The following is a 14,033-nucleotide window of genomic DNA, read 5'->3' on the forward strand; positions in this document are numbered from 1 at the left end:
CCCCAAGTCCTTCTCTTCTTGTACTTCCTGGAAGTCTATTCCACTCATCTGAGAAGCAGTCAATGTATTTGATGTACTGACATGAAGTACTTTGCATTTGTTTGAGTTGAAGGTGAATTGCCATTTTTCTGACCATTTGTTTGCTTTGTTCAAATTTTCTTACATTGAGATTTTAGTGTCATCAGTAAAAATATACACAGAGTTTATGAACCCATCTGGTACATCATTGATGAACAGGATGAAGAGCGAAGTTCCCAGTACACTCCCTTGGGAGACTCCACCTTCAACTGATTTCCATTTGGATTTCACCGCATTGATGTCCACTCATGTTCTACTGGATAGGAATGCCTCAATCCATCTGTGCAGCTTCCCTTCAATTCCACATGCTGCCACTTTTTCAAGGAGCCTTCGGTGTGGTGCAGCATCGAATGCTTTATGTAAATCCAAGAAGATGATGTCTACAGGATCTCTGTGATCAATCGAGGCAGTTCCTCAAAGACGCAAAGTAGTTGAGACATACATCATCAGCTGGAAGTCCATGCTGGCTGTCCGTAAACAGATCATGTGTTGTCATGTGCTTCACCACAGCATCCCTCAGAACACTCTCCATGATTTTTCCTGCCACTAAAGTGAGACTTACAGGTCGGTAGTTTTGAACCAGTTTTTTCCCCCCTTTCTTGTGGATCAGGGTGACATTTGCAATCCTCCTATCTTCAGTTAAAATGTCTTCATCCAAAGATTTATGGAATATCAGTCTCAAGGGACCTGTGCTGGTGTTCATCATTTTCTTGAGACATCGAGGGTGTAAACAATCTGGTCCTTCTGAGTTGCTGCCATTTAGATTCAGGAGCTTCTTCCTTACTTCCTCCTCAGTCCTGTTGACATCTACCAGTGCAGGTCCAATGTGACGTCGTTCCTGTTTCAGCACATTTACTTAATTCTCCTCTGTGCAGATCCTACTAAATAGTTGTTTGGTGTGTTTCCCTTTTCTCCATCATCCTCTGTAACTTTCCCATCAGGTTGTATTAAATTACCAACTCCAATCCTTGTTTTGAGTTTGCTGTTTACATATTTCCAAAATCCTTTTGGGTTTGTACTTATTCTTTCAGCTAAACTCTCCTCGAAGCCTTTCCAGTTTGTCTTTCATTCGGTGGGGTTTATTTCTCTTCTTAACATATTTGTCATGATCAAGGTCACTCTGTCTCATTGTACTTTCTCTAACCTTCCATTTCTTCCTGTCTGAGACTGTGCCATTATTTTGTGGGTGATGTTTGGCTGTTTTCATCTATTCCTAGTCGGAACACTTTTGGGAATACATTTGTCCATGGTTGCCTCTATGCTATCTCTAATGAAGCACCATGACTCTTCACAGTTTAACTCTGCCAGATCATCTTCCCATTTTACCTCCATAAGTTTCTGGTTCATCTGCTCATAATCCCCTTTTTTAAGCTTCAATCTCGGTTCATGTTTGGGACCGTTTTCCACAGTGCACAAACTGAGCTCCACACTCATGCAGCAATGGTCACAACTTCCAAGTGGGGCTCGGAATTCCATCGAGATTTAATCATCTCATTCACATTAGTTATCACCAGACAAAAAATGCTCAGCTCCTGCCCTTTGCGGTGTCATGTAGTTTTGGTGACATGCAGTTTAAAAAATATTTCCAGCAGTGTCTCAATAAATTGATGTGCTGGGTGCTGCGGTGAAACACCTGGGTACCATACTTCCCAATCAATACCCAGAAAATTAAAATCTCCAACTATTATGATATGAGACTCCTGTCTATTGACTATCATTCCAGGAAGTTTGTTAAGTGCTTCATTATTCTGGGTTCCACTGAATGGACAGTGGTGCACACATCCAATAAGCAGTTTCTCCTCATCATGAAGTGAGACACAGAGCACCAAAAGGGATTCTTAAAAATGTTTCCATTCCCACTTCTAGATTGGACAAGGAGGCTTTTGTATCCACAGCAACTCCTCTGATAGTCCTCTGGGTATCAGATTCCAAGTTGGTGAAAATGCTGTTTCCTGGTATATTCCAGCAGATATGTGAAATGTGTGAAGTTATCGTGCACTTGATAATAAAAGCATGAAATTTGGCAGGTGTGGTTGTCATCTTAGAGCTAGACTTGGGTGTCGTCTCAGTTATCACAACCACATCTAATTTCAATCTGCTCATTAACATTTCCAGTTCTGCCATCTTGTTTGGTAACGAGTCTACATTTGTACATCACGGTCTCAAATCATTCCTTGCATTCTCATTTCCATCATTATTTCTCTCCCTTTTACCTGCATCCTTATCTCGTCATTGCTCATCATTATCTTGATGATTTACTCAATCATAACACTGTGTAAATTTATTTGCAATATTGGTGATATTATATTTATTTGTAATTTATTTGCAATGCCAGCAAATGCCACCCGTTGCTTCGCTGACTGGAGGAGGGGGGGAGTGGGGGGAGTGAGGAGGTGGAGGGGAAAAGACAAGAGGGAGGGGGAGCGAGGGAGAGTGAGGAGGTAGGAAGACCGAGGAGGGGTGGGTAGTGAGGAAGCGGGGTGGAGCAAGTAGGGGTGTGGGAGCAAGGAGGGGTGGGGGAAAGGAAGGAAGTGTGAAGGAAGGGGAAAGAAGTGTGAGGGGAGTGAGACGAAAAGAGAGAAAGAGAGAAAGAGAGCTGTGCGAGGATGCTGCACTGTATTAGAAGGGGGTGGAGCGAGGATGTGAGAAAGAGAGAGGAAGAGAGGTCGGCGTAAGGGAATGAGCAGAGAATATGTTATGCTTTATAAACACACACACACACACACACACACACACACACACACACACACACACACACACACACACACACACACACACACACACACACACACACACACACACACACACACACACACACACACACACACACCTATGTGGAGGTCAAAACAGAAAGAAAGCTTTCAGGAAAATTTTCAGGGAAAGGATTTGTGGAAAAGGAGAAGAAAAGGGTGAGAAAGTGTGATGTGGGAAATAGATGAAGAAAGAAAAATAAGATGGGAGGAATAAAGAAGGGAGGAATAAAGAAGAAATAAAATGTGGTAAAGAAGAGAATAATGAGGGGTAATTAATGAAGATGTATCCAGAGTGTACAATTTTTTTATATTTTCATCTTTGACTACTTTCTATGAAAAATACAAATGTGAAAATATGACAAAAATAAACCAGTCCAGGTGAATGTGCACATCACACGAGCTGTGAATGAGGGATCAGAGTTTATCGAAGATGAAAGCAATAATCTTATTTGCTGGTGATGGTCAGGCAGTGTATTGGTACAGTGCATGGTTTTAACACATTTGATTACAATTCAATTTGTAATGAATTATTATATATGATTCTGCAATGTTTGTTGAGGCGAGATGTTTGTTTGAGAGATCGAGAAATATCTTACTCCTTCTGGATTGTGAACAATCTGGAGATGAACGAGCAATTTCATCCAGCTTCTGTTTATCTTTACCAATAAATTTCAGTGTGTGTGTGTGTGTGTGTGTGTGTGTGTATGTGTGTGTGTGTGTGTGTGTGTGTGTGTGTGTGTGTGTGTGTGTGTGTGTGTGTGTCCCAAATAACCCCAAAACCATGAAACCTCGCAGCCTGAAACTTTGCATGCATTCAAAGGGAACTCCAAGGAAATGCAAGAGTGAAAATTGGATGTTTGGGTTAATTAAAACATCCTTTTGAAGATAATTAACGGCCTTATTTTATTATATACTTTATCAGGCGATCCTTGGCCACCTCGCTCTCTATGGGGTGTTAAGGCGTACATTGGGTTTCCTCGCTGGGGTCTGAAACCACCATGATTTTTGGCCTGCTCAACCATGGCCTGAATTGGAACAGGCCACAACGATTTCTTCACAATAAAGTTTTTTTTTTCCACTTCCCTCACTCACATTATCAATACCTACGAATCAATGGATACATTGCAATGCTTATAAACATTCTGAGACGCCAGCGTTCATGGCTTCATTACATTTCCACACATGCCATAGCCTCGAGAATCTCTGAAACCAAGCCAAATTACAAAATTTACACTCCAGAATTAAACTTGGCAGCATTTCTGACTGCCAAAAAGTGTTAATTTGTCCAATTTGGACATTGTTTGGGCGTTTCCGGGAGGAGCTTAATTTGACGGATCATTGCTTGCCAAGCCAGCCGTTTCTTATCAACCGTTTCATTGGAGTGCTTCCTTGAGTGCTGAAGCCACATGGCGACCATTCGACAATATTCAAACTGTCACTGAACACTTTATCTCAATCGACTTAAACAAAAGTTAGGGCTACTCACCTGCGTTGGCCACTTGTTGTTCTGCGGTGCAACTGGCGGTGGCTGGCTCGCTGAAAATGTGAGATTTTATTTTACACGATGTTTCCCCTTTTTGCACAATCGTCCATGATAAGGCCCATCACTTTGGCATTGATAAATACAAACATAAATTAAACGCTTCATTTTTAAAGTTTCTTCAACCGTTTCGTGGAGTGCTTGGTGAAACCACTTGGCACGTGTTCTTCAAGTTTCAATGGCGATACCATGGTTCGATACCAGAGGTAGGAAGGTAAATTAAATTATATAATCACAATGAGTAAAAATGTTTTCAGTTGTTATGAAGTATTGAATCACCACATCACGGCAGGAAAGCTGAGAGGTAAACGTGCTTGCTCTTAGCAGTCGAGCCTGGGTTTGAATCCCGACCCAACTATAAACTGTCATGTTGGTGTTTCACAGGCAGGGTGAGTCATCAATTTGTGTACTGTTAAACTGGTCATTACATCTGCCAGAATGCCCCCCCCCCTTCTATTCCTGTCTCTATCTCTATCTCCCTCTGAACGTATCTGGATGGTGGTTATGCCCAGATGGTGGTTATCTCCACATGTATCCATACAGTGGTTATCTCCATACATGTCTGGATGGTGCTTATCTGTGGCGTGTCCGGACAGTGGTTGTGTCCGAATGGACTCTCTATTACACTGCCTTACCTTGTGCTCCCCTCATGCTGCCTTACCTTACTCCTCATCACTCCCCAACCTCTCCTCAGTCCTCCACCCTCCATGGTTTCCCTCCATCCTCTCTCTCTCTTACTTCCCCCCTCTTCTTAATATTCCCATCAGTGAAGCGACAGGTTGCATTTGCTTGGAGAACAAGTAATTGCCAAGAAAGTTCGAGAACAAGAGAACGGGAGAAAGAGAGAAAGAGAGAACGAGAGAACGAAAGAGAAAAAAAAGAGAGAAAGAGAAAAAAAGAGCGAAAGAGAAAAAAAGAGAGAAAGAGAAAGAGAATTAATCAGTTGTTTTATTTTGTTCAACTCTGTTCTGTCCTGTGTTTATCACTTCTACTTTACCTGTGAGATCAACACAAGTTTGGACTGTACCCACCTCCTGATTGGACATCGTTCAATTAAACAACCTTTGGGTCAGGTGACACTTGGAAAGAGGGCAGTGAAATAAAGTGAAAGAAAATATAAAGAGGGAATTAAAACATAAGAAAAAGAAAGAATGAAAAGGAGGAAATATGGAATTAAAAAAAAAAATCTGAAAATGGAGGGGGAAGAAGAAGAAGAAGAAGAAGAACTCCCTCCCCATTTCCCTTCACTTACAAACACTTCTCAAGTTGTTGCGATCCAGTTCCACCACCACCAGATGCTCCTCCAGCCCTTCTGTGGAAGTGAGTAAAAATGAACAAAAATTACAGAATGTTAAATTATCTTGTTTTTAGGTTTATGAAGATTTTTTTGTTTGTTGTTGTTGTTAGCCAAATATCTAAATACAACAAACACAAGGGAAGAGAAATGGAATCTCCATTTTGTATTAAAATATAATTTAATTTTCATTGATTCATGAAGGAAATTTCACATTGTATTCACGACCCTCGACCGTACTGAAATTGAATGATCCCCAATTCGTTTTCTCCACAAGACAGACCTGAACCTTTCGTTCTTAACTGGAACCAGAGGAAGAACTCAAGTTCCTGTTAACTTTGAATCCAAGAGAACACACAAACACATGTCTTGAGCAACATGATTCTTGGAACATGTGAATAATTTAAGTTACATATGAATGATTTTTGTTAATGTGAGGTCGTTCTTGATGAAATTAATCTGTCGATACCAACGTGATAGGACAGTGCACCTGTAAAAAACAACTTTTGTTGTTTATACACAACACCTGTTAATATTACCCAAACGTCTCTGCTTCATTTGTGATGTTACATAAACACTTCACCGTGGAATATTCATTTTAACAACATTTACACAAAGATCCTCCACTTTCACAAACCATTACAATTCCAGTTGATGAGAAGAATAAAACGGTGAATGAATGATCAGTTTCATTGACTTGGCTGTGAAGTTTTGTACAAACATCAAGTTCATGTCCTGATTCTTCACAATCTCAACTCATGACCTCATTGACCTGTAAAGTGTTTGTTCTCAGCACAAAAAAAGATTTCTCTCCCTGACTGTCCGGTCCCCCTTCATCCCAGATTATAACTTTGTGGACTTCATGTGATGAATTTTTCAATGTATGGAAAGGATTTATATACTGTTCCTCTTGTATTTCTGGTTCATAATGTTCCTTTATCATAACAATTTTAATGATGTACAATTGTGTGTTCTGTCTTATTAACAAGAATGTCTCCCACTATGTCTCTTCGAAAGGACCGTTTAGAAAACCCCCCCATCCACTTTCTCAACAATCCTCTGGAAGAAGTCTTTTCTTTCAAGCTTCTGGGTCTCACTATCTGCCATGACCTTTCCTGGGAGGGTCACATTTCCAACCTCGCCTCAAAAGCCAGTCGCCGACTGGGAATCCTCCGTCCTGCAAAGTCCTTCCTCAGCCCTCATGAGCTCCTGACCACTTACAAAGCTTTTGTCTGTAGCCTGATGGAGTACTGCTCTCCCCTCTGGGCTGGTGCTCCTGCCTCCCACCTTTCTCGGCTTCACGCTGTCAAAACCAGGGCATTTAAGATCATCGGCATCTCCCGCAATGAAGCTGAGTCTTTGGGCCTCTCACTCAATCACCGCAGGTTGGTCGGTGGTCTTTCTGTCTTCTGCCGTCTCCTCTCCAGCCTTGCCCTCCCCTGCTCTCTCTGCGATTTGTCCCCACCACATTTCCACAGGGCGCTCAAGGTCCGCCAACAACCCCCTTCTGGTAAAACTACCAAAATCACGAATCACTGCTCATCTTCACTCTTTCATTCCTCTTTTTTCCCGCCTTTGGAATAAACTTCCTCACTCTATTCTGTCCCATTCTTCCCTCCAGGCTTTCAAAAGAGCTGTTCACCACCACCTCTTATCTTCCCCCATCCAAATCCTCGATCTTTTCTACCCCCGATAATCCACTCAAGCCCACTTCCTTCAATTCCCCTGCTTTCCTTCCTGAAAGTCCCTGTAATGTCCATCTTCTCTTCCCCATGTTCCCCGTCCAATCCCCATGTTCCCCGTCCCATCCCCATCCCTCTCCCTTCCACAGTTCACCTCATGTGTCTGTTGCCCACTGTTTTGTCCCTTCCACTCCCGCCCCTCTTGTCTCATGCCCCCTTGCTGTGAGTTGTGTGTTAGCTCTCATACGAGCCTGGACAAGGTATACAAAAAAAAAAAAAAGAAAAAAAAAAAGAACCACACTTGGTCGAGCGCACACCTCCGCAAAGGCTGAACAGTTTACGTTTTGTATCCCACTGATAGGTCACATCTGAATCCGGACCTGAACCAAAATCTTATCGTTTGTTCTCATCACCGAAAAACTCATCCACCAACTTTTGTCATAATTCGTCCACAACTTTTTGAAATATCGTGCTATATGTTGATTTTGGCCCCATTTCTCAATGGTGCTTGGTGGTTGCTCGGATACGCAATGCAGCATGTTAACATGGGTTGTTAATGACAGTATTGAATATTTGAATGACAGTTTGAGTCGATGGCAAGACGGAGGTGCTGTGTTATGGACATGCCTGCAAGGTAAAGTGTTTATCACTTTATATATTATCAGATAAAGTTGTGTATGATTAAAGTGAGTCATATGTCATAACACTTAAAATAGAAGTAATGATTAAATAAGTATGAATAAGGACATTGCATTACTGTGTTGATTGACTTGACACAACCTTAAGGTTGTGGGTCCACTGATGTTGAGTAATCTACTGATGTGGACCTGCGACTGGGGTTGTGGATCCACCATTTGGAGATGTTCTGGACTGAAAGGATAGAAACCTCGATGAAAAACGGTGCCAGCTGATGATCCGGGCAGTTCGGAAATCAGTCAATTGCTTATCAGTTATAAGTTGAGGTTATACCTTCGAATAAAATATCGTTTTTAGTATTTACCGTGTGTGTGTGTGTGTGTGTGTGTGTGTGTGTGTGTGTGTGTGTGTGTGTGTGTGTGTGTGTGTGTGTGTGTGTGTGTGTGTGTGTGTGTGTGCGTGTGCGTGAGAGGTCAGGATTGGGAGCATGCACCAGAGCGCAAGTCGCTGCGTCCACTTTCCGCCGGTACTCCAGGGGCCTCCGTATGGCCATCCCACAGGCAGATGTCTGGCCCATCCCCATCTCCTTGAGATGCTATTCAACCTGCTGCAACAATGAGGGACGTGGTCAGCCCAATGGCCTCCTCCACTCACAAGGCTCCCTCACTGAGAGAATCTGGTGAGCAGGATCAGCGTCAGGAAAATAAGCCATATGTCCACACAGCCACAGCTGACGCTCACGGACAATGCAGGTAACAAATTTTACTTGTCTCTCGCAGCAACCGCTCGTTGGACACAAAGTCTTTGTCTCAGATCCCTGGTCAGAATCCAAGTCTCACATCCAAAAGCAAGACTGGATGTAGACTCGGACTTTCGTCCTCCCGCACAAGTACTGGCAGCGCCACACCACATGATCCAGTGAATCCATGACTCCACAGGCCCGACCCAAACATCGACTGACCTCTGGCTCACAGTCATGAGAGACATGAATATCACTGCCAAGGAAAGCGAATCTCTCCATGACGTCAGCATCCTCACCACAAACAGGTACAGACAAGACAGCAGCATCCAAGATGCCCATTGAAAGCCTGGATCTTAGTTTTGACCCAGGAAACCCATATTCCCAGTGGCTCAGACTCCTCATTCAGCACCTCGATGGACCCCAAAAGGATATCTGGAGTCTCCGCAAAGATGACTGCACCATCTGCGAAATCAAGGTCAGAGATCTTGACATTCCCAAATAACACATGACAACTTGTTCTCTCTGACATCCTCCCCAGAATACAGTCCATACAAGTGCTGAAAAGTGTGGGGCCAGTGCACACCCCTGTATCACCACATCTCACAGCACTCTCAAAACCAGAGTTTAGTTCAGACATCAGATTGATCAGTTTTGGAAGCACCCAATGAACACCAAGATTTCTCCAGAGGGCATCCCAATTTATTGAATGAAATGCTTTACAGAGATCAACATAGGCTGTAAGCAGCCCCTGCAAAACTCTCATCTGCGTTCGGTGAGGACCCAAAGAGCAAGGAAAGATAGTCAATTGTTGACCTCTTTGGAGTAAAACCTGACTGCTCTGGACGCTGGTGCTGAAGGAGCTGGTGGTGAACCCTCTCAATAATAATCCGAGCAAAGACCTTGCACGGCACTGAGAGCAGCGTCACCTGTTGGTAGTTGTTGCAGTCTTGGTGATTACCCTTACCTTTCCAGAGAGGGACAAAAAGGCCCCTCTTCCAGTCAGTTAAGATGATGCCTGTGTTCCAGGCAGAGCACAGAACTGCATGCAACAACACGAATGCAGCATTTCCACCAGCCTTGAGAAGTTCAGTATGGATGCTACAGATCCCAGGAACTTCACCCCATTTCAACCGGTTCGCCGCAGCCTGTGTTTCCGCCAACGAACGTGGATCACAGTTGATTGGAGGGTCAGCAATAGGGATAGCAACACCCTTGACATCCAAATCAACAGCTGGTGGATCAGCCTGGAACAGGCAGCCAAAGCAACTGGCCCAGCTGCCCTCCACTTCAGACTCCTCTGTCAAGAGCCCCAACTCCCTGCTCGAACTGGAGTACACCGAGGAACGGGCTTGGAGGAACGCAATGCATGAACTCCCTTGTGAGTTGGACGAGAATCACTTGACCACAAGTGATCCTCCACCCACTCACAGAGATCTCGGACATAGGCCTCCTTGTCCACCCTTAGTGCACGTACAGTTTTACGCCTCAGCTCTCTGAATAGCTCAGCTCTGCCATTCAGCCTGGCCCAATGACTCTGGTCAATGGTATCTCGTGTTCCTTGAGACACAAAATTCTTCTTCGCCCTACGTTGAGTTCCAAAACATGTACTGGCAGCATCAATGATGGTGGTCTTGAAGGCACTCCTCAACCATCCCTATTAGTTCCAATTGATGCATTGAAATCCCCCAAGACTGGAAGAATATTTCGCCTGGGGCACTGATCAAGCACAGACTCGAGCGTATTTTCGAATCCGTCCTTCACGGTGAGATCACTCGCCTCAGTCGGAGCATATATAGAGACCATGGATATGACACCCAAGAAATGACGAATCTTCGTCTCATAATACGCTCGTTGACCAGTGTTACCTCAATTATCATTGTAGTCGGCTTATTGGACACAGCAACATCAACTCATTGGTCATGGTAACCATCACAGCGACCAAACCAATGGTAGGTGTAACCACCTGTCATGATCTCGCCACAATCCGGTCACCGAACCTCAGAGAGTGCTGCAATACCAATGTCCAAATGCTTGAGCTCAGATGATAACAGAGACAGGTGATCATCCTCTTTTAGGGATAGGACACCCCAGGCACCCAACCGAAGGGACTGCCTCGGGTTAACGTTAACCCAAGGAGACCGCCGTCTGGTGGACGACACCACAATCATAAAAATAAGCAGATAATTCAAAACGCAAATTCCATTTCATAACAAAAATGTTTTTGGCAGCAGAACCACACTATACACTATACAGTGCCAAATTTGAAAAAGGAACAGAGGAGGTGCGCTGCCAGCACCACCGCCACTCACTCGCGAAACCAGCCAAGCAGCAGTCTTCGGCCAAACTCAAGCCATGTGAAACCCATGCGAAGCACTGCCTCATTGGCTTTGCCCCAACCACATCAAAGTACCACCGGCAATGAGAAAAGCTCTCCAGCAAGAGATGCAGGAAACCACCGACCATTAGCAACGATCCAAGAATGAAGGTCGTTCTCCATGTCGTCAGACCCGCGTAAAGTGAGCGATCCCATGTGTGCCAGTGCAGCCAACTCTGAACAGGAAGAGGGTGACAACATGGCCCCAGTTCACGCCTTCCATGAAACAACTCGGTCAGCACATTCAGCAGGCAGCCCTGAAGTTCCGCCGGGCTCGCCATCTCCAATGCTTAACCGCCAACAACCACCATCGAGCCCCATGAACACCAAGGCCATGTTCAGTTCCCAATTTTCTTGAAGAGCGCTCACCAAGGGGCTTAAGTCCTCAAGCAATCACTCCATTTTAAAATGTTGACAAAGAAGCTTGCCACATGGGAACTGAACATAACAGAGGCAGCCATGTTGTTATGTCACCCATGCGCATGGTGACGATCAAAACAAAACTCTTGCTATATGTCAACATACAGCATGGTTCTTGGATGTATTATGAAAGCGTTCTAACATCTGTGGACTCCAATCTAACCTAACAGATATCTCACTCTCTCAATGAGTACATTCAACATTTCAAACATGCTCTTTCTTTCCTCTCACACTTCCCACTTTCCCCAACCCCTCAAATATTGAAACTCTCCTTGCCGACTCCCGACTTCACCATACCACTGCCATGTCTTCTCCTTCCCCGCTCCCCACCTCTCCCATCGCAAACCTGCACCTTGGCCGTGCCTGCTCTCATCGTCTCCCCTCCCTCTCAAGGCAACCTTCACACTCTTCCCCCTCCAAGCTTCCTTCTCACCCTTCTTCCTCAACTCACCCCTCTCACCCTTCAATCTCCCCCTCACACACCCTTCTCAAAGTCCCCCCCCCTGTTACATCTTCCAAGCTGCCTCCTTCCATTGCCTTCTCTCTTCCATCTCATCCCTCCACCTCCTCCAATCTTCAACTTCCCTCTGCCCCCTCTCATTACTCCCCACTGTGCCTCATCACCACCACCGAGCCTTTTCCTCTTCTCATCTGGCCCTCTCCCCAAGCTCTTCTGTAATCCCCCAAACACTGTCAATGTCTCTCTCTTCCACTCTCCCCCCCTCCTCCCTCCCCCTCCCTTGCACCCAAAGCCTCCTCCCCTCTATCTTCCTTAACAGTGTAAACCTCAAACATTTGAGGCCTTCAATCAAACCTGACAGATCTTTCCATGCAGGTTGCCACTGACAAACCAGACAAAATCTGTTCAACAGAAGTTTTACTCCTTCAAGATGTCTGACTCGCTGGTATCTCCCCTTGGTTACTCCCTCCTCCGGTATGACAGACCTGAGCCTTGTCATGGCAGCAGAGTTGCTCTCTTCAGCAAAAACTCTATTCCTCACAATCTACGCACTACCCTCTCTCCTCCCATCCCCAGGAATACATCTGGTTACGGCTTCCCCTGCACTCCCACCTCATGATTATATGTGTGTTGCATCGTCCACCAAACAGTGATGACTCCATTTACAACTCGCTTGCCAAAAACATGGACCAACTTCTGTGCTCTCATCCCAACTCCCTCTTCCTCATATGTAGCGACTTAAATTGTCATCATGTCAGTTGGCTCGGTGTGCGTACCTCCCTCACCTACCATGGCACTTTGGAAAAAGACTTCTGTGACTCATTGGGACTGACACAATCTGTCAACTTCCCGAACAGGATCTCAACCAACGGTACTCCATCTCTTCTGGATCTGATTTTCACCAATGTACCAGAAAACGTCTGCTGTTCTTCCTCTGATCCAATCGGTTCATCTGACCACATGCTTGTCAAAGTGGACATCTCTCTGGCTGTTATGAGAGAACCACCTCAGTGCCGTCGAGTCTGGCATTTCACTCAGGCCGACAGGCAAGGACTTCAAGCAGCCATCAAATTTCTCGACTGGTCTCCCATCTCAACTTTCTCTGACATCAACTCATCCTGGGAATTGTTTCAAGAAATTTGCTCTCTCATGCACAGATTTATCCCATCTTGTTTTCAGTTGTCCTTCCCGTCCGATTTATCCCATCTTGTCTTCAGTTGTCCTTCCCTTCCTCCCACCGATGGAACACTGAAGCTTGCGGTGAGGCAGTTGTCCTGAAACAACTTGCCTTCGCCTCATGGAAGGCAAATAGAACTGAAGGCAATCTCAGTTTCCTCCACAAAGATAGTAACAAGTGTGTGTCCAGCCTGAGAAGAGCCAGGAAACAACATCTTTCTAATCTCAAGTCCGAACTTTCAAACATGTCTGCCTCCTCCAAATCCTGGAGGCATCTAGTTAAGTCTGTTTCTGGTGTATGTTCCTCCTCCATCCCCTCCCTCACCTCAAATGGCCGCTCAGCTGACACTGCACGTGAAAAGGGTGAATGCCGAAACTCCTTGTTTGCTTCTGAATCTTGTCCCCAAAACCCATCGCTTTCTGTACCCACCTTACCCAGTTGCACTCAGCTGTTCCTGGACTCTGTGTTATTTTCTCGTGACAAGGTGGAGAGTGTCAAACCTCGACTGATTCTGCAACCGGTCCAGACGGCATCTGCCCAGATGTCCAAAAAACCTCTGCTGCTCTTGCTCACACTCCCTCGGTTCTATTCACCCTCTCATTTGCTCAAGATCATCTGCCATATGCATGGAAATCAGCAAACATTACCACTCTGCATAAAAATGGTGCGAAAAAACAGATTCTTGCAATGACAGACCAATTAGCCTTCTCCCAATCATCAGCTAGGTTATGGAATCAATCATCACTTCCAACATTAAATCCTTCCTCTTCTCCAATGGCCTGATTTTTGGTCATCAATTTGGATTCAAAGCAGGTCACTCTACCCAGGACTGCTCCTGCTTTCGCAACAATGGATGGAGGTTCTCAATGCCAGACAT

General features: G+C 44.9%; 1 protein-coding gene and 1 pseudogene across 2 annotated transcripts in view; one reads left to right on the forward strand and one right to left on the reverse strand.

The window, feature by feature from the left end:
- Positions 1-14,033, reverse strand: part of LOC147033509 (E3 ubiquitin-protein ligase TRIM7-like) — a 1,095,521-nt gene that overhangs the window by 1,055,862 nt on the left and 25,626 nt on the right. The window contains exon 6 of the mRNA XM_085855517.1: positions 5,624-5,683. Coding sequence (XP_085711643.1) covers positions 5,624-5,683 — 60 coding nt within the window. The remainder of the gene's footprint in view (positions 1-5,623; positions 5,684-14,033) is intronic.
- The window catches only part of LOC147033529 (zinc-binding protein A33-like), a 276,088-nt pseudogene that overhangs the window by 138,277 nt on the left and 123,778 nt on the right, over positions 1-14,033 (forward strand). The gene's annotated exons all lie outside the window — the stretch shown is intronic.

The sequence above is a fragment of the Eptatretus burgeri genome, chromosome 2 (genome assembly GCF_056783735.1).
Source record: "Eptatretus burgeri isolate ZD-2024b chromosome 2, Ebu_testis_v1, whole genome shotgun sequence".
Classification (NCBI taxonomy): Eukaryota; Metazoa; Chordata; class Myxini; order Myxiniformes; family Myxinidae; genus Eptatretus; species Eptatretus burgeri.